This window comes from Anomaloglossus baeobatrachus, chromosome 10, assembly GCF_048569485.1.
Source record: "Anomaloglossus baeobatrachus isolate aAnoBae1 chromosome 10, aAnoBae1.hap1, whole genome shotgun sequence".
In the NCBI taxonomy this organism is placed as follows: domain Eukaryota; kingdom Metazoa; phylum Chordata; class Amphibia; order Anura; family Aromobatidae; genus Anomaloglossus; species Anomaloglossus baeobatrachus.
This window is the reverse complement of record NC_134362.1, coordinates 49,012,156-49,031,586: the sequence shown is the minus strand read 5'-3', so window position 1 is coordinate 49,031,586 and position 19,431 is coordinate 49,012,156. Positions and strand designations below refer to the sequence as shown.

At 50.8% G+C, this 19,431-nt stretch overlaps 1 protein-coding gene across 1 annotated transcript in view; it reads right to left on the bottom strand.

The window, feature by feature from the left end:
* The window catches only part of HNRNPUL2 (heterogeneous nuclear ribonucleoprotein U like 2), a 47,705-nt gene extending 28,787 nt beyond the window's left edge, over positions 1-18,918 (bottom strand). The window contains exons 1-13 of the mRNA XM_075326607.1: positions 18,404-18,918; positions 16,056-16,188; positions 14,950-15,020; positions 14,324-14,463; positions 13,216-13,306; positions 12,995-13,107; positions 10,599-10,862; positions 10,325-10,447; positions 3,162-3,290; positions 2,904-3,072; positions 2,621-2,821; positions 2,434-2,543; positions 2,145-2,231 (exon numbers count right to left, since the gene is read on the bottom strand). Of these exons, the coding sequence (XP_075182722.1) occupies positions 2,145-2,231; positions 2,434-2,543; positions 2,621-2,821; positions 2,904-3,072; positions 3,162-3,290; positions 10,325-10,447; positions 10,599-10,862; positions 12,995-13,107; positions 13,216-13,306; positions 14,324-14,463; positions 14,950-15,020; positions 16,056-16,188; positions 18,404-18,839 (2,067 nt within the window). The 5' untranslated portion in view covers positions 18,840-18,918. The remainder of the gene's footprint in view (positions 1-2,144; positions 2,232-2,433; positions 2,544-2,620; positions 2,822-2,903; positions 3,073-3,161; positions 3,291-10,324; positions 10,448-10,598; positions 10,863-12,994; positions 13,108-13,215; positions 13,307-14,323; positions 14,464-14,949; positions 15,021-16,055; positions 16,189-18,403) is intronic.
* Between the last annotated feature and the right edge of the window lie 513 nt (positions 18,919-19,431).

The window sequence follows — 19,431 nt, the reverse complement described above, 5'->3', positions numbered from 1 at the left end:
TTGGAGGATGCCGCTCGGGACATTGGGTCCAGTCCTTGACCAAGTCAGGGGACAGGGATAACGTGTATCCTAAGCCGTTTGGAGAAGCGCATATCTGGATAAGCGTGGTGTTCCTGGACTGCCTCTCTGAAGGCAGAGTGGTCCAGAAAAATACGTGAAGCTGACTCCTCCACTGGAGGAGCTGTGAGAAATAACCCACATTCTATAGATGGACGCTATAAGATTATTTACTATGGCGTCACAATCAGGTGTATCCAGATTGAGAGCGGTCTCAGGATCAGAATCCTGAGCCGCTACTTCCGCCTCATTACACAGCGAGTCCTTCTGTTAGGACCCTGATGAAACCGAGGCCGCTCATAGCGAGCCCGCTTAGGCTGTGTGGGACTGACGTCCGTGCAGAGCCGTGACTCTGGGATGCGTGTGACATTCCCGGAGCTGTTAGTTATTCACACTGAGGGGGGCCATGGATCAATGATTCAACAGTGCCCATATTGTGAGAGACATGTCCGGACTGCTAGGCTTCTAGTATCATAGCCATAGTCTCAGAAAAACTGTCAGTAAATACTGCAGACACCGTCCTCATCCCCTGGCCATTAGTGCATACAGTGGGAGTCTATGTAACCTGCCGGCCGTATAGCCGTACATGCTGTACCAGCTGTATAGAAAAACATGTGGTTCTGCACCTTTGTTTTACACAGAGAATATGCTGATAACTCCTCCGCATAATCCAGGAGGGTATATACAACGTGCGACCAAACAGTGCAATGTATATAGTACAAGCATATCTATAAGTGCACTTCTGCACTAGTGGGGTTAGCACCACAGGTGCTGCTTAACGCCTGTTACAGCGATTGTGTGACTATCAGAATGCCAGGGTCTTCCACACTTGTCTCTGTATCGTACAGAAACTGACACTAATGGCTGCCGGTGTCCTTGTAGAGAAGGAAGCCGTGGGCGTGCCTGAGAAAGTGCGGGAATCCGGATTCACAGTGCACACAGTGAGAGGGGTGGAGTATGCAAAACATACTCCAGCTCTCAGCTCTGCTCTATGCAGCGTCACGCCCCTACCCTGACTGTCAGGGCTGTGGGCGGTAACGAAGGGAGACTAGGCCCAGAAGCCGGGGACTCGAGTTAACAGCGCGGCCGCCGTAAAAGCGCGGGCCGCGCTGAAGTCCCCGGCGCACCACAAGTGCCAGCCGCGCCGCAGTTCCAGCGGCCGGCGCGACCGATTCATAGAAGTGGCCAGCGTCCCGCCCCTCTCCTGACTGGCAGGTCTGGGGGCGGGAACGAACGGAAGCAGGCCGCAAAAGCCGGGGACTCTAGTTATCAGCGCGGCCGCCGTAAAAGCGCAGGCCGCGCTGAAGTCCCCGGCGCACTACAAGTGCCAGCCGCGCCGCAGTCCCAGCGGCCGGCGCGACCAATTCCAATAAGTGAGCCTGCTTCAGCAAAGCTGAATGAGGCCATGGCACAGGCGCCGCAGCGCTGATGTCCCCCGGCGCACTACAACACCCAGCATGCTGCGGTGTGAGCGCCAAATGCACGGGGACACAGAGTACCTTGAGGAAGCAGGGCCATGTCCCTGATGTACTCCGCTCCATCCAGCATCTTCTCCAGGGGCTGTAGATGGAGCACGGTCTCAGTGCCTGGAGACCGGTAAATCCCACTTCACCCAGAGCCCTGTAAAAAGGGATGGGGAAGGAATCAGCATGTGGGCTCCTGCCGCCGTACCCGCAATGGGTACCTCAACCTTACAAACACCTCCGACATACAGTGGGGTGAGAAGGGAGCATGCTGGGGACACTATATGTGTCCTCTTTTCTTCCATCCGACATAGTCAGCAGCTGCTGCTGACTAAAAAGTGGAGCTATGCGTGGATGTGTTGCCTCCTTCGCACAAAGCACAAAACTGGTGAGCCAGTGATCCCACTGGGGGTGTATAGCCAGAAGGGGAGGGGCCTTACACTTTTAAGTGTAATACTTTGTGTGGCCTCCAGAGGCAATAGCTATACACCCAATTGTCTGGGTCTCCCAATGGAGCGACAAAGAAAGCAATAGTTTCAGATCACAAGGAGGAACAAGTGGAATTTTTAAAATTCAATTTTAACATGAGTGAAGGTTAACTAAAAATCTTAAATCAAAGCTTACCCCGCCCCTGTTCTGTGGTCTGTAGTTCTGTTGTCCATAGTATCTATTTTGCTGGTCAGAATAACGATCATAGAAATTCTGGTAACCCTGGAAGATTGAGATTATATTATATAAAATATATAAAAGTATAACTGAAGTAAACACAGACTTGATATCCTATTTGTTGGTGGGCAATACAAGGCATTGTCCCATGGGGTTTAACTTAAAGTGTGCGATCCAGCTTACATATAGTCAATACAAATCAATTTTCTATAACCATGGACATATGTATTGTGCTCCAATTACGTACCCCTCTTTGGGGTGCCCCCCAGTAATTTCGTGGCTGCTGATGATATGGTTGCGGCCTGGAGTGATGCATGTACATACGGTTGTTAAAGTTCCTTTGTTGCTGGTAGTTTCCTGAGAAGGGGAGAAAATGACTTCTCAAACAATGTCCTTGTGTAGTGCATTATCTACGCAAGTGATTTAGTACTTACCGCCGCCCCCTGCTCCTCCTCCTCGTCCCCGGTCTGTGCGAGCCCGCTTCTGCATACGATTTCCCCTCTTCTCGGTGGTAGGCAGCTTCAGGCGCGCTTCCTTCTTCGCCTCACCTACCAAAGAATCGGCTTCTTCCTGGCCGAGCTCCGCATAAATAACATCTTCTAGAAAGTCATTCTTTATAGGTATCACAAAGTTAGCTAAAGAAGAGAAATATTTTAAAAATAATTAAGAACTGGTGCAACCCATCAACTAACAGACACTAATGTAGTCATTCGCTACCTTTCATTTCCAGGAGGACGTAGTCCGGAACAATCTCCTCCTCCTTCTCTTTGCGAGACTCCAACCTTTTCTTCCACTCATCATCCTTAAGGACCAGCACGACGGCTTTGCGCTGAAAGCCTTTAAAACAGTGCATCTTCCTGCGCTGAGCCGAACCGTAAACTGTGCACTATGGATGGAAAACGAAATCAATAGGACCGAAGCCCACAAGGCAAAGAGTCAGAGGAATCTGAAGGCACGCGTTACCACTTTTCTCACCTGATCGATAATATAATTCCCCTTTCGGCGTGCAGCCACCGGTACCAGCCTGATGAGACATTTTGTTGCCAACTGCACAAGGCTATCCTTCGCTTTCTGGTCCTGCTCTGGGGCATCCGGACCAGCGGTCTGTAAAACAGAAGCCAGGTTAGCTATTACTATAGGATAATGTGCCCTCGGGACTAATGTGCCCTCGGGACTAATGTGCCCTCGGGACTAATGTGCCCTCGGGACTAATGTGCCCTCGGGACTAATGTGCCCTCGGGACTAATGTGCCCTCGGGACTAATGTGCCCTCGGGACTAATGTGCCCTCGGGACTAATGTGCCCTCGGGACTAATGTGCCCTCGGGACTAATGTGCCCTCGGGACTAATGTGCCCTCGGGACTAATGTGCCCTCGGGACTAATGTGCCCTCGGGACTAATGTGCCCTCGGGACTAATGTGCCCTCGGGACTAATGTGCCCTCGGGACTAATGTGCCCTCGGGACTAATGTGCCCTCGGGACTAATGTGCCCTCGGGACTAATGTGCCCTCGGGACTAATGTGCCCTCGGGACTAATGTGCCGCAGGTGCTCCCCAGAATCCACAGCTATTCATTGCTGTGGGATTCGAGCATTTTTTGTTGGGGTAAACCTGTGGGACAAGTGTGGAAATATCTGAGGAAGTCCCGCCCTGTACCTCCACAGTCAAAAGGCAACACATCCGCAGCTATTTCCGCATGAATAATTGACATACAGTTACGTGTGGCTGCGGGACATCCGCAGCATATTCCGCAGCATTGATACAGCACTCCCCAAATCCCATAGGATAAAATGGGGAGTGTCTGTACTTGTGCAAACCTGCAGATTTATCTGGAAAGAAGGGAATTTTGTTTACTTACCGTAAATTCCTTTTCTTCTAGCTCCAATTGGGAGACCCAGACAATTGGGTGTATAGCTATTGCCTCTGGAGGCCACACAAAGTATTACACTTAAAAGTGTAAGGCCCCTCCCCTTCTGGCTATACACCCCCAGTGGGATCACTGGCTCACCAGTTTTAGTGCCAAAGCAAGAAGGAGGAAAGCCAATAACTGGTTTAAAGACCAATTCAATCCGAGGAAACATCGGAGAACTGAACCATACCACATGAACAACATGTGTACCCGAAAAAACAGAAAAACCCCGAGAAAACAGGGCGGGTGCTGGGTCTCCCAATTGGAGCTAGAAGAAAAGGAATTTACGGTAAGTAAACAAAATTCCCTTCTTCTTTGTCGCTCCATTGGGAGACCCAGACAATTGGGATGTCCAAAAGCAATCCCTGGGTGGGTAAAAGAATACCTCATGATAGGGCCGTCAAACGGCCCTCTCCTACAGGTGGCCAACCGCCGCCTGAATGACTTATCTACCTAGGCTGGCGTCTGCCGAAGCGTAGGTATGCATCTGATAATGCTTGGTAAAAGTAAGTAGACTCGACCAGGTGGGTGCCTGACACACCTGCTGAGCCGTAGCCTGGTGCCGTAATGCCCAGGATGCACCCACGGCTCTGGTAGAATGGGCCTTCGGCCTTGAGAGAACCAGAAGCCCAGTAGAACTGTAGGTTTCAAGAATTGGTTCCTCGAGCCCCCGAGCAAGGGTGGATCTGGAAGCTTGCGACTGTTTACGCCGACCAGCGACAAGGACAAAGAGTGCATCCGGGTGGCGCAGGAGCGCCATGCGGGAAGTAGAACGTGAGTGCTCTCACCAGAACCAACAGATGCAAATCTTTCTGAAATTGATGGACTGGACGAGGACACAAAGAAGGTGAGGTGATATCCTGATTGATATGAAAATGGGATACCACCTTAGGGAGAAATTCCGGAACCGGACGCAGAACTACCTGTCCTGGTGAAGGACCAGGAAGGGAGTTTGTATGAGAGCGTTGCTAGCTCGGAAACTCTCCTAAGAGACGAGACCGTTACTAGAAGGCCACTTCCCGTGAAAAACGGGAAGGGAGACATCCTTCAAAGGCTCGAAAGGCGGCATCTGGAGAGCAATTAGAACCTTGTTCAGATCTCAGGGCTCTAACGGCCGCTTGTACGGAGTGCTGAGAAGACAAACTCCCCGTAGGAACGTGCGTACCTGAGGAAGTCGTCGTTTCTGAAAAAATACAGATAGCGCTGAGACTTGTCCCTAAAGGGAACTGAGCGACAACCCATTTTCCTACCTAGATTGCAGGAAGGAAGGGAACATAGACGATGCAACCGGCCAGGGAGAAACACCCTGCGCCGAGCACCGAGATAAGAACATCTTCCACGTCCTGTGGTCAATCTTGGCGGACGTTGGTATGTTAGCCTGTCTCATGGTGGCAACCACGTCCTGAGGTAATCCTGACGACACTAGGTTCCAGGACTCAATGCCACACCATCCGGTTGAGGGCCGTAGAATTCAAATGGAAGAATGGCCCTTGAGACAGCCAGTCTGATTGGTCTGGTAGTGCCCCCGGTTAGCCTACCGTGAGGCACCACAGAACCGAGTACCACAACATCCTCGGCCAATTTGTAGCGACGAGGATGGCGCGGCCGCAGTCGGTCTTGATCTAGCGCAGTACTCTGGGCAACAATGCCAGAGGTGGCACCTAAGGTAGCTGGAACTGCGACCAATGCTGAACTAAGGCGTTTGCCGCCAGAGCTCGATGATTGTGAAACCGTGCCATGAAGCTGGCACATTGTTGTTGTGCCGTGACGCCATTAGATCGACGTCCGGCCTTTGTCAGCGGCGCCAGATCTCCTGAAACCCGTCCGGGTGAGGAGACCATACTCTTTCGGCCACACCTCAGCGACTTAGGAAGTCAGCTTCCTAGTTTCCACACTTGGGATGTGAATTGTGGATATGGTGGATGCCGTGTCTTCCACCCACATCAGAACCTGCCGGACTTCCTGGAAGGCTTGCCGGTTGCGCGTTCTTCCTTGGTGGTTGATGTATGCCACCGCTGTGGAGCTGTCCGACTGAAGTCGGATATGCTTGCTTTCCAGCCGCTGTTGGAAGGATTGTAGGGCAAGATACACTGCTCTGTGTTCAAGAACATTGATCTGAAGAGTGGACTCTTGCTGAGTCCACGTACCCTGAGCGCTGTAGTGGAGAAAAACTGCTCCCCACCCTGATAGACTCGCGTCTGGACCTTCTTTTTGACCAAGAGGTGAGAAGAAGCCACCACCGTAGAGATTCCTTGGCCGCCTGAGAAAGAACGACGACTCTGTTGAGGGACGTCGACTCCTCGTCCCATTGGCGGAGAATGTCCCATTGTAGTGGACGCAGTAAAACTGCGCGAAAGGAACTGCCTCCATTGCTACCATCTTACGTAGGAAGTGCATGAGGCGTCTCAATGTGTGCGACTGGTTCTTAAAGAAGAGCTTGCAGCCCGTAGTGAATGCTGTTTGTCTAGCGGCAGCTTCACTATCGCTGAGAGAGTAAGAAACTCTATGCCTAGATATGTTATCGATAGGGTCGGGGTCGGATCTGACTTTAAAAAGTTGATGATCCACCCAAAACTCTAGAGAGTCTCCAGCGCAACGTTCGGGCAGTGTTGGCATGTTTCCTAAGAGAGTGCCTTGACAAGTAGATCGTCTAAATACGGGACCACAGAGTGACCCTGAGAGTGCAGGACTGTGACTACTGCTGCCCTGACCTTGGCGAAGACCAGTTGGACTGTCGCTAGCCGGAAGGTAGAGCTACGAACAGAGGGTGTTCGTCTCCTATAACGAAGCGTAGAAACGCTAGTGCTCTGGATCAATCGGCACGTGTGGATAAGCATCCTTGATGCCTAATGATGCTAGGAAATATCCTTGGGACCTTGAGGCGATGACATGGCGGAGGGATTCCATCCGGAACCGCCTGGTGTCCACGAGCTTGCTGAGCATTTTTAGATCCAGAACGGGACGGAACGGCCCGTTGTTATAGGTACCGCAAAGAATTTGGGGTAAAAACCGTGACCTTGTTCCTGAAGAGGAACGGGGGTCATCACTCTTTCTGCCTATAGAGTGCACCCTGTTTGCAGAAGAGCAGCGGCCCGGCCGGGAGGTGGAGAAATTCTGAAGAATCGAGTTGGAGGACGAGAAGTGAGCTCTATCCTGTACCCGTGAGACAGAATGTCTCACACTCAATGGTCATTGACCTATGGCAGCTAAATATCGCCAAGGCGGGAGAGCCTGCTACCGACCGAGGCTGCAAGTCATGAGGAAGCCGCCTTGGAAGCGGGTTTTCAGACTGTCGCTTTTTTGGGCGAGACTGAGCCCGCTAAGAATCTTAGCTCCTCTGATCCTTTTGAGTCCACATTGGACGAGGAAAAATGGGACCTGCCCGAGCCTCGAAAAGGCCGAAAACCCCGACTGCCTCTTGCTCTGTTGGGGTTTGTTGTGTCCGGGCTGAGGAAAGGATGAATCCTTACCCCTGGACTGTTTGATGGTTACATCCAACGCTCACCAAACAGTCGGTCAGCAGAAAAAGGCAACTGGTTAGGCAACCTTTTTTGGAAGCAGAATCTGCCTTCCATTCACTTAACGAGCAGACCAGGCTCTGCTAAAAAACACGGAGTAGCGGAGGCTACCGCCGCACGGTTCGCAGAGTCCAGGACAACCTGAATCGCGTAAGAAACAAATGCAGACATTTGAGAGGTTAAGGATGCCACCTGCGGCACAGATGTACGTGTAACCGTGTCAATCTGTGTAAGACAAGCTGAAATAGCTTGGAGTGCCCCAAGGGAGAGAATGCCGGAGCCAACGGTGCGCCGACAGCCTCATAGATGGCTTTCGACCAGAGATCCATCTGTCTGTCAGTGGCATCTTTGAGTTTGCAGTTCCATCTCCCACTGCAACTATGGATCTAGCTACAAGCCTGGAGATTGGAGGATGCCGCTCGGGACATTGGGTCCAGTCCTTGACCAAGTCAGGGGACAGGGATAACGTGTATCCTAAGCCGTTTGGAGAAGCGCATATCTGGATAAGTGTGGTGTTCCTGGACTGCCTCTCTGAAGGCAGAGTGGTCCAGAAAAATACGTGAAGCTGACTCCTCCACTGGAGGAGCTGTGAGAAATAACCCACATTCTATAGATGGACGCTATAAGATTATTTACTATGGCGTCACAATCAGGTGTATCCAGATTGAGAGCGGTCTCAGGATCAGAATCCTGAGCCGCTACTTCCGCCTCATTACACAGCGAGTCCTTCTGTTAGGACCCTGATGAAACCGAGGCCGCTCATAGCGAGCCCACTTAGGCTGTCTGGGACTGACGTCCGTGCAGAGCCGTGACTCTGGGATGCGTGTGACATTCCCGGAGCTGTTAGTTATTCACACTGAGGGGGGCCATGGATCAATGATTCAACAGTGCCCATATTGTGAGAGACATGTCCGGACTGCTAGGCTTCTAGTATCATAGCCATAGTCTCAGAAAAACTGTCAGTAAATACTGCAGACACCGTCCTCATCCCCTGGCCATTAGTGCATAGAATGGGAGTCTATGTACCTGCCGGCCGTATAGCCGTACATGCTGTACCAGCTGTATAGAAAAACATGTGGTTCTGCACCTTTGTTTTACACAGAGAATATGCTGATAACTCCTCCGCATAATCCAGGAGGGTATATACAACGTGCGACCAAACAGTGCAATGTATATAGCACAAGCATATCTATAAGTGCACTTCTGCACTAGTGGGGTTAGCACCACAGGTGCTGCTTAACGCCTGTTACAGCGATTGTGTGACTATCAGAATGCCAGGGTCTTCCACACTTGTCTCTGTATTGTACAGAAACTGACACTAATGGCTGCCAGTGTCCTTGTAGAGAAGGAAGCCGTGGGCGTGCCTGAGAAAGTGCGGGAATCCGGTTTCACAGTGCACACAGTGAGAGGGGTGGAGTATGCAAAACATACTCCAGCTCTCAGCTCTGCTCTATGCAGCGTCACGCCCCTACCCTGACTGTCAGGGCTGTGGGCGGTAACGAAGGGAGACTAGGCCCAGAAGCCGGGGACTCGAGTTAACAGCGCGGCCGCCGTAAAAGCGCGGGCCGCGCTGAAGTCCCCGGCGCACCACAAGTGCCAGCCGCGCCGCAGTTCCAGCGGCCGGCGCAACCGATTCCTGGAAGTGGCCAGCGTCCCGCCCCTCTCCTGACTGGCAGGTCTGGGGGCGGGAACGAACGGAAGCAGGCCGCAAAAGCCGGGGACTCTAGTTATCAGCGCGGCCGCCGTAAAAGCGCAGGCCGCGCTGAAGTCCCCGGCGCACTACAAGTGCCAGCCGCGCCGCAGTCCCAGCGGCCGGCGCGACCAATTCCCATAAGTGAGCCTGCTTCAGCAAAGCTGAATGAGGCCATGGCACAGGCGCCGCAGCGCTGATGTCCCCCGGCGCACTACAACACCCAGCATGCTGCGGTGTGAGCGCCAAATGCACGGGGACACAGAGTACCTTGAGGAAGCAGGGCCATGTCCCTGATGTACTCCGCTCCATCCAGCATCTTCTCCAGGGGCTGTAGATGGAGCACGGTCTCAGTGCCTGGAGACCGGTAAATCCCACTTCACCCAGAGCCCTGTAAAAAGGGATGGGGAAGGAATCAGCATGTGGGCTCCTGCCGCCGTACCCGCAATGGGTACCTCAACCTTACAAACACCTCCGACATACAGTGGGGTGAGAAGGGAGCATGCTGGGGACACTATATGTGTCCTCTTTTCTTCCATCCGACATAGTCAGCAGCTGCTGCTGACTAAAAAGTGGAGCTATGCGTGGATGTGTTGCCTCCTTCGCACAAAGCACAAAACTGGTGAGCCAGTGATCCCACTGGGGGTGTATAGCCAGAAGGGGAGGGGCCTTACACTTTTAAGTGTAATACTTTGTGTGGCCTCCAGAGGCAATAGCTATACACCCAATTGTCTGGGTCTCCCAATGGAGCGACAAAGAAATACAGATAAATTTGTAGCAAAATCCAAGGGTACGTTGTCCCGTGGGCACATAGCCTAAGAGGAAAGGGTAATTTGATCAAGATATTTGTTTTAACGGAAATCCCCATTAGATCCTTGGAATGCTGGAAACAAAATTTAGTCCCTTTTTTTAAAGCAGTTTAGTCTAGTCTGTATCAAAATCCAGAAAGAATCTAAAGAGAACAGACATCTACCTATTGTTTGTACATTCTGGAAGGTTTTTTAAGTCAATTTCCTCACACACCTTTAGCTGTGGGATTAATGCTTCTGTAGACAGGTGATGGAACCGCTTTTCAGGGTTGTCTTTACTATATTTTTGGGCCCAAGTGGTTTTGCCAGTGCCTGGGAGACCAATCATCAATAAAACCTGGAAATGTAAAAAAGAAAAAAAAAAAAAAAAAAAAAATCACACACAAGTTAGGAGATCCATGAGGCTTTCATTAATAAGGGGTCTCAGCTTGGCACGATGCTTCTGCAATAATGAACTGATTGATCGCTGGCTTTGGTCCAGCACCTACCTCACACTCCTCTGCACCACTTGGTGGAAGGGGTGTTCTTTTCAGGTCCTCAGACTGGACGTCTTTCACAAATGAGAAGCCCTCTGATGGTGGGTGCCAGGGTTCCTCCTTTTGTCCAAAGTTAACCTGGAAAGTGCAGCCTTTGCACAAGATATGGGGCAACAGCGCTTCCTCTCCCAAAGTACTTTTGGGCACATCAAAAGCCTGACCCAAGTCAGTGCCATTTTTGGAGAAGGATATCTCCACTGGGTCCGCGTCTAGGTTCTGTAGGACGAGATAAAACAGGAGATCACACAAAGAAATGTCTATGCTAGCATTTGGCAGTTAATAATTTACATAATAATTTTATTCATTTATATAGCGCTATTAATTCCACAGCGCTTTACATACATTGGCAACACTGTCCCCATTGGGGCTCACAATCTGGAGTCCCTATCTGTATGTCTTTGGAGTGTGGGAGGAAACTGGAGACCCCAGAGGAAACCCACGCAAACACGGGGAGAACATACAAACTCCTTGCAGATGTTGTCCTTGGTGGGATTTGAACCCAGGACCCCAGCGCTGCAAGACTGCAGTGCTAACCACTGAGCCACCGTAATACTCAGATGTAATATATTTACAAAGTCACGTGCTGCGTTTAACAACCAACCAATGATCAGCAACATGATTTCCAGTTGATTAACAGTCTTGTTTACAAAGGCAGAATGTGCTGCGGGTGCACACTTAAAGGGAACAGGTCACCAGTTTTTTGCTTTATAAAGCTGCGGCCACCACCACCGGGCTCTTATATACACATCATTCTAACATGCTGTATATAAGAGCCCGTGCTGCTGTGTAGAACGTAAAAAACACTTTAGAATACTTACCGAACGGTCGTGCTGAGTGGATGTGACTCAAATGGGCGTCTTCGTCCTCTTGTGTGGGCGCCTCCTCTTTCGGCCATCTTCATCCTCCTTCTGAAGCCGTGGTGAGTGACGCATCTACGTCATACACACTCGCCGATCCCGCACAGGCGCACTGCAATACTTTGATCTGCCCTGCTCAGGACCTGAATATCGGCTAGTGTGGGCGAGGGACGCGTCATGCACCGCGCCTTCAGAAGGACAGAGGCGGCGCAGGCACTGGAGGACAAAAGATGCCCATCTGAGCCACATCCACCGCAGCAACCGGTTTGAGTATTTGTTTTTTACGTTTTACACAGCGGCCTGGGCTGTTATATACAACATTCTAACATGCTGTATATAAGAGCCCGGTGGGGGTAGCCACAGATTATAAAGCAAAAAACTGGTGACCGGTTCCCTCTAAAGGGAAACCAATCACTAGGATTTTCCTATATAACCTAAAGCCAGTCCTATACTGGCTTAGCAGGTGCAGAGACCTTATAAAAAGGTGTATATGCGTACCATAAACATGAGAGGAAAACAATTCTAATAGGCATAAAGGGGCCTACAGAATCACACAAGAGAGCAACTGTCTGGGGGTAAGAAGGGCTGTAAAGGTTTTGTTACTACATACTGACACATTTGCTCTTGTCTAAGGTAATTGAGCAACTTAATACCCAACTCTTTAGTGGTGATCGAGTTACTACATTTCTCACCAACTTTGGTAGTCTCTTAAAAGGACTAGATCAAGCTGAAATGAAAAGTCCACAGCCACTATTTTACTATCATAACTGCAGACAGCCAAATCATGACAGTGTGCAATGTTCACAGCCACAATTCCTTCTGCCAGTGAGCAGTCATGTGACCATATATGAATACACGGGAATAGTGATGATGCGCACATCACACACTTTCATGACTCAGGATGTGGTCACAGATTTATTTCACCTCTAAATAGTCCCTTTTTAGAAATGTTTAAACAGTTTAAAATGAAGATATCATCTTTACAATGCTAATGTGAGGTTTAATGGGTTATCCACCTCTTGGACAATCCTCATTGCCCGTGTGCGGCCCCCATATAATTAGAGCCTATTCTTGCCTCTGCTGCCCACAATGTCGGAGCTCTCATTCCACGGGCCCATGTCACATTATGATATGAGAATCCCGAGACCAATCAGGCCGGCTTCTATCTCGCCTCCTCCGTAATTAACGGGAAGAGAGTGGAAGTCGCAGCTCTCACTTCCTATTACTTAACCATATGAAGGCCAGGAGACCTAAGCCGGCACCAATTGGTTGTGGAGCTCGAGTATCAATGTCACACGGACTCTGGGAACGTGAGTTCAGACATCGCTGGAACTGCGTTGGCACCAGAGGGGAAGGTGGGCTTATTTTTATGGAGGCACACATGGGGAAATGATCAGGGGTTGTCTTGGTAGTGGACGACCCCTTTAATGGATAGAAGGTAATGATCACCTGTAAACATTAAAAACTGTATAAAGTAAAATAGGAACTTACAGCCAAACACCCGATCACATCATTTAATTCATAGGATTCCCCGTACGATTCAAAATTTCCGCTGGTGACCTTCAGCCCACGGCCGTCATAAGCAAAGGACAAGTCATCCTCGCCTGCGAGACAGAAGAAGAAGAGTAAGAGGGGAAGGCGCTCAGCATTAGGCATGGATGACACACCAATAACAGAGGAAGGGGTAGTACAATAATAAAGAGTGCGATTACCCAGCTGAGGAGCAGAGCCGCTCACTGACCATCCCACACGCAGCAACGGAGTTTCTGTACTGCCCTCCTTTACAGGAAGATTCTCAGTCACCTACAAAACAAGAAGATTTGGGTTTTCAGCCTCTGCGAGAAATGGGTGCAACCGGTCACATACTTGGGGGAAAATTTACCAGCAACTGTTTAACCTCCTTGTGGCACTACTACAGCAGACATAGCTGACTCTGAAATCAGTGGGCAGCCAACGTAATGAAAGTGAAAGGAAAAAATAAAAACCCTCCCACGTGTATTGCTACTTTATCTCATTCCAAAGCCCCTTTTGTATCAAATTGTATTATCCAGAACTTCTTATTTGTCCCTATGGGAATAAAGACTTACAGGCAAGGAGTCTAGCTACTTGGCTGTTAAAAGCAGTCACGGACAGCACCAATAGTTTCCTTTGACCGCCGCGTCAACAGAGCAGCTCTTTCCCTTCCACTCTGTTGCCAGGGTATCACTATCAACGTCCTACTGATTGACAGCCAACTCCCCGCAGTTAGATAGCGGGGAGCAAAGCATCAAAAAGACAGACATTAGCAGCAACACCCTGTCGGCCAACCAAGCTACTCCGTTGACCTGACATAACACGAAGCCACAGAATCGCCGCCCAGAGGGGGCCCTGACCGCTCTTAGCCAGCAGGGATCGGCTATGGGCAGAACAAGCAGGTAGTTAGCAAGCACCTGCCTGTACCTTAGTAGGCCTATAGGGATAGATCAGTAAAGCCCTGAATAAACCATTCAACAATATACTAGTGTTCTAGGTGGTAACAGCTCTCCATTAGAGGAGCCATTAAGAGTTTTCTTCATCCTGGCTAGCATTTGTGCCTAGCCAGAACACTGGCTCATTAACTCTTGAATATAGATGTGCATGGTCAACCTCTGCTTCATTCATTGTCTATGGTATAGATGGAAATACAATAAAGAGATCAGATTTCTCCAGCAGGATCATAGACAAAAAGAAAACAGAGGCAGAGCATGTCCACCACCACTCCACTCACGATGCTCCTACAAAGCTCTGTTCTCCGAAAATCACCTTTATTTTATAGGAATAGGGGTATAACCAAAATCTCACCTTGACTTCAAAGTAAGCCTTCCCCTTTTTCGCTCCATGTGTAGCTCGGGATCCTGACCACAGTGAAGGGAATTTCTCAGCAAACAAAGGACGTCCGCCAAAGCAATCCTTATCCATTTTAAATTGCAGATCACAGGTAGCTGCAACCAGAAAATCAAACAAACGTTCGTATTTTGGCAAGTTTCTTTCAAAAGAGATATTTAGTAATAAATGGACTACAACATTTAGATGGCTAATACTGACGAGAATCCACTACCATGGTGGGGTACTTCGTACTCAGAATGAGCAGTTAATGCTCGGATGGGCGCAACTCTTGTCCAGAGCGTAAAATTGAAATCAATGGTGAACATGAGCATTTTGACTGACGATCCAAAAAAAAAAAAAAAAAAAAAAATGCTCAAGTTTCCCATTGATTTCCACTATACTCTACACGAGTGGAGCAAATACATACATACATACATACATTATACACACCCTTATTCCTATATACATACACCAAAAACAATGTCCTAGAGAAGAGAACCTGCCGAATGAAGACTGCTTCACCTTACACATGAAGCAAGCAGCAGAATTTTAGATATCAGATTAGCTTGTCTAATAGGTGTAGAAAGCACAGAAAGTCTTACATTTATCAAGACACAGTACAGCCTCTTCAATTTCATCACCAGCTTCCTCCGGGGGTACAGGGGACTTGGACCTGAGGAGAAAAAAAACCCTAAATGAAACCTACATTTTTTTTTAAAAGGAGGGTGAGAAGCACGTTAAAGGGATACAGTACATGTCAATTTGGGTCCCCAAACTTAGAACTCCCCTATGCTGCAAGAGATGAGCCTGTGTGGATGAGGGTCCTAAATCTGGGGCATCATAGAATTAAAGTCAACCATTCTTTTAAAATTGGCACCATGTAATGCTACATTTGCCCTGTAGTGGGCACTGCAGGGGAAACTATGCTAGAGTGTTACAAGGAGTTAAAAGATGTAAAGGAACGGTATTGTCAGAAAATGAAAAATGGCATAATATATATATATATATATATAATGTCTATTTAAGAGGATGGAGGACTCCAGACTTCGCTTGTCTCTGTGCTCATACTGAATGGTTTTATTGACCTGTATAGAAGATCCATGGGGGTTAAAGGGTCTTCCTGGGCGCTGGCATCTGTACATAAAGCTGTGGGGCTCATTTAGATATTTGACAATTTCTTGATTTTATATGATAAAAACATTGGGACTGATCAAGCAGGAACCCCCAAAATAATAATAAGACATTTTATTGAGTGGGAGGAGCTTAATGGGGAGGGCCGTGGCCGTGCTCATGTCGCAGCAGCTGCGAAGTGTCCTAAATTGACCGAAACTCACTTTTGACAGACATTTTCACGGTTCCTCTGACTGTAGATTACCAATATCTGTGTGCAATGTGCACACTGTCAGGAATCCCCTGTATTTCCAGCAATTGTGTGACAAGTAAGCGATTTACATCTTTGCAGTCGCATGCCAGCTAGAATCTCAGCTTACATTGATAGAAACAGATGAAAGTCTAGTCTGCATGTAATCGCCCACTTGTGCTGAAAATCAATTGCAATTGACAGTGTGCACAGTGCACCACCACAAACAGTCAGCCTGCAGTAGCAATGAATTTCTCTAGGGCACAGAATTTGGTGCATCTTATTCCAGAGAATAGTTTGCTGAATCCAACCCATTGGGTTTATAGATGACAGCAGCGTCCATCTCACCGGCTGTAATAACCTTCTTCTTTGTATTCATGATATGTGCGTCCTCGCTGCTCCTCTTCTCGCACACGCTTCACCCCCTGGCGGGCGGCTCCAGGGTTCTTGACCTGTTTATCCTTTTTATCCTTCTTCCCATCTAAAAAGAGTAAGACCACATTAGTGAAAATAGTATTGAGAAGTCAGATGTTCATCCCCTTACATACCCACAGCATAGGGGTTATGTGCTAGATATGAAACACACTGGTTTCCAGTCCGAGCTTCACTCCTGTGCCCGGCATCCTGGGCACCTGAGAGATATCAGGGGTCGTTCAACTGGCAGAGGCACCCAGGATGGTGTGCACAGAAGCAATGGTCAGTCCCTCAGAGGACGGGAACGGAGAGCAGCGCTTATCAAACTGCTCCTCTCCAGGCTGGTCCCTGCAGTAGAGGAGATCTCTGCTATGGGATGCAGGCGTGGCATCCATAATGCACCATGGTGCCCACCAGAAGATTGACTTGGCCACCGGATTGCTTTATTTAGAAGGATGGTGCCCCCCACAGCTACGTCTGGCTTCCAGAATGCCCCATTTTACAGGATGGCACCCCCACAGGCAGGCCTGGCATCCATAATACCCCAAAATGCAGGATGGCGCCCCCCCACAGGCAAGCCTGGCTCCCAGATGCATGATGGCGCCCCCCAAAGGCAAGCCTGGCCTCCAGAATAACATTTTGCAGGATGGCACCACCTCACAGGTGGGCCTGACCCCCAGATTACCCCACAATGCAGGATGGTACCCCCACAATGCAGGATGGCACCCCGCACAGGTACGTCTGGCTTCTAAAATGCCCCATTTTGCAGGATTGCACCCCCCACAAGTGGGCCTGACCCCCAGATTACCCCACATTGCAGGATGGCACCCCCCACAGGTACATCTGGCTTCTAAAATGCCCCATTTTGCAATATTGCACCCCCTCACAGGTGGACCTGACCCCCAGATTACACTACAATGCAGGATGGCGCCCCCCACAGGCAGGTCTGGCTTCCAGAATGCCCCAATTTGCAGGATGGCACCTCCCACAGGCAAGCCTAGCTCCCAGATGCAGGATGGCACCCCCCACAGGCAAACCTGGCCTCCAGAATGCCCCATTTTGAAGGATGGCACCCCCTCACAGGTGGCCCTGACCCCCAGATTACACCACAATGCAGGATGGCGTCCCTCACAGGTGGATCGGACCCCCAAATTACACCACAATGCAAGATGGCGCCCCCCACAGGTGGCCCTGACCCCCAGATTACACCACAATGCAGGATGGCGCCCCCCACAGGTGGCCCTGACCCCCAGATTACACCACAATGCAGGATGGCGCCCCCCACAGGTGGCCCTGACCCCCAGATTACACCACAATGCAGGATGGCGCCCCCCCACAGGTGGCCCTGACCCCCAGATTACACCACAATGCAGGATGGCGCCCCCCACAGGTGGCCCTGACCCCCAAATTACACCACAATGCAGGATGGCGCCCCCCACAGGTGGCCCTGACCCCCAAATTACACCACAATGCAGGATGGCGCCCCCCACAGGTGGCCCTGACCCCCAAATTACACCACAATGCAGGATGGCGCCCCCCACAGGTGGCCCTGACCCCCAGATTACACCACAATGCAGGATGGCGCCCCCCACAGGTGGCCCTGACCCCCAGATTACACCACAATGCAGGATGGCGCCCCCCACAGGTGGCCCTGACCCCCAGATTACACCACAATGCAGGATGGCGCCCCCCACAGGTGGCCCTGACCCCCAGATTACACCACAATGCAGGATGGCGCCCCCCACAGGTGGCCCTGACCCCCAGATTACACCACAATGCAGGATGGCGCCCCTCACAGGTGGCCCTGACCCCCAGATTACACCACAATGCAGGATGGCGCCCCTCACAGGTGGCCCTGACCCCCAGATTACACCACAATGCAGGATGGCGCCCCTCACAGGTGGCCCTGACCCCCAGATTACACCACAATGCAGGATGGCGCCCCTCACAGGTGGCCCTGACCCCCAGATTACACCACAATGCAGGATGGCGCCCCCCACAGGTGGCCCTGACCCCCAGATTACACCACAATGCAGGATGGCGCCCCTCACAGGTGGCCCTGACCCCCAGATTACACCACAATGCAGGATGGCGCCCCTCACAGGTGGCCCTGACCCCCAGATTACACCACAATGCAGGATGGCACCCCTCACAGGTGGCCCTGACCCCCAGATTACACCACAATGCAGGATGGCGCCCCCCCACAGGTGGCCCTGACCCCCAGATTACACCACAATGCAGGATGGCGCCCCCCACAGGAGAATGGACGCTTTCTTTCTCACCTCCCCCCTTTCCCTCCCCTTTCTGCGCCGCTCCATTCAGGTTGCCCGCGCCGTCCCCGGTAGGTGGAGCCTCGTCCATCCCCTCCGCCGGCTCCGCAGCGCCCTCTGCAGGTGGAGAGGCCGCATCCTCCCGGGTGGTGGCGGGCTCCGCCGCGGACTCGTCGTCGTCCTCCTCCAGCTGCTCCTCGGCCGCGCCGGACTCGTCCTCCTCCTCTTCCTCCTCCTCGCCCAGGTCCAGGGCCCGCTCTTCCTCCGTCTCCTCCTCCATGCTGCCCGGCGCTCTCTCCTCCTCGCCTCCTCCCAGCATCTCGGAATCCAGCGCCTCCTGCAGCCGATCGCTCAGCTCGGCCTTCAGCCCCCGGACATCGAGCCCCCTCCGCTGCAGCTCAGCTCGCAGCTCCGTCACTTTCATCCTGCGCGGGTCCAGGCCGCTCATGATGCCGCTGATCACAGATAAAGACACAGGGCGGATGTGCTGTAAACACACAGGAAGTAGCCGGAGCTTCAGAGACCACACCCCGGAAGTGGGTGGAAAAGCTGGCGGAAGTGGGGCGTGTCTTTACCACACAGCGCCTGTACAAACGGACATTTCTTTATGTGGGCGGCTCCCTTTGACGTATTATCTTCTGATTGGTTAAACTAGGCGGTTTATGCAAATTAACTCACTGTTTTGACCTATGATAATTGAAGCAAAGCGGGAACACGCCCCTTTTAGCGCTTAAACCAAGTGCTGCCCCTCCCTTTTAAATACAATGATACTTGCGGGCGTTCATTGGCTCTTTCTTGTCACGTGACTGCTTCTCGTGTTCCCGCCTGTTTTTGATTGACAGCTAGCGTACAGTGACGTGCAACGTGTGATTGGTCGAGCTTATGCTTTTTTTTCCTCCTAAAATTACAGCGCATTTGATACATTCGGTCCTGTTTTTTTTTTTTCTTTGAAACGTGGAATAATTGACCACGAGGTGGTGAAATATAAGAGACCAGGGCTGGAGGCAATTCCTGTACATAAAGGAAGACATGCCACGCCT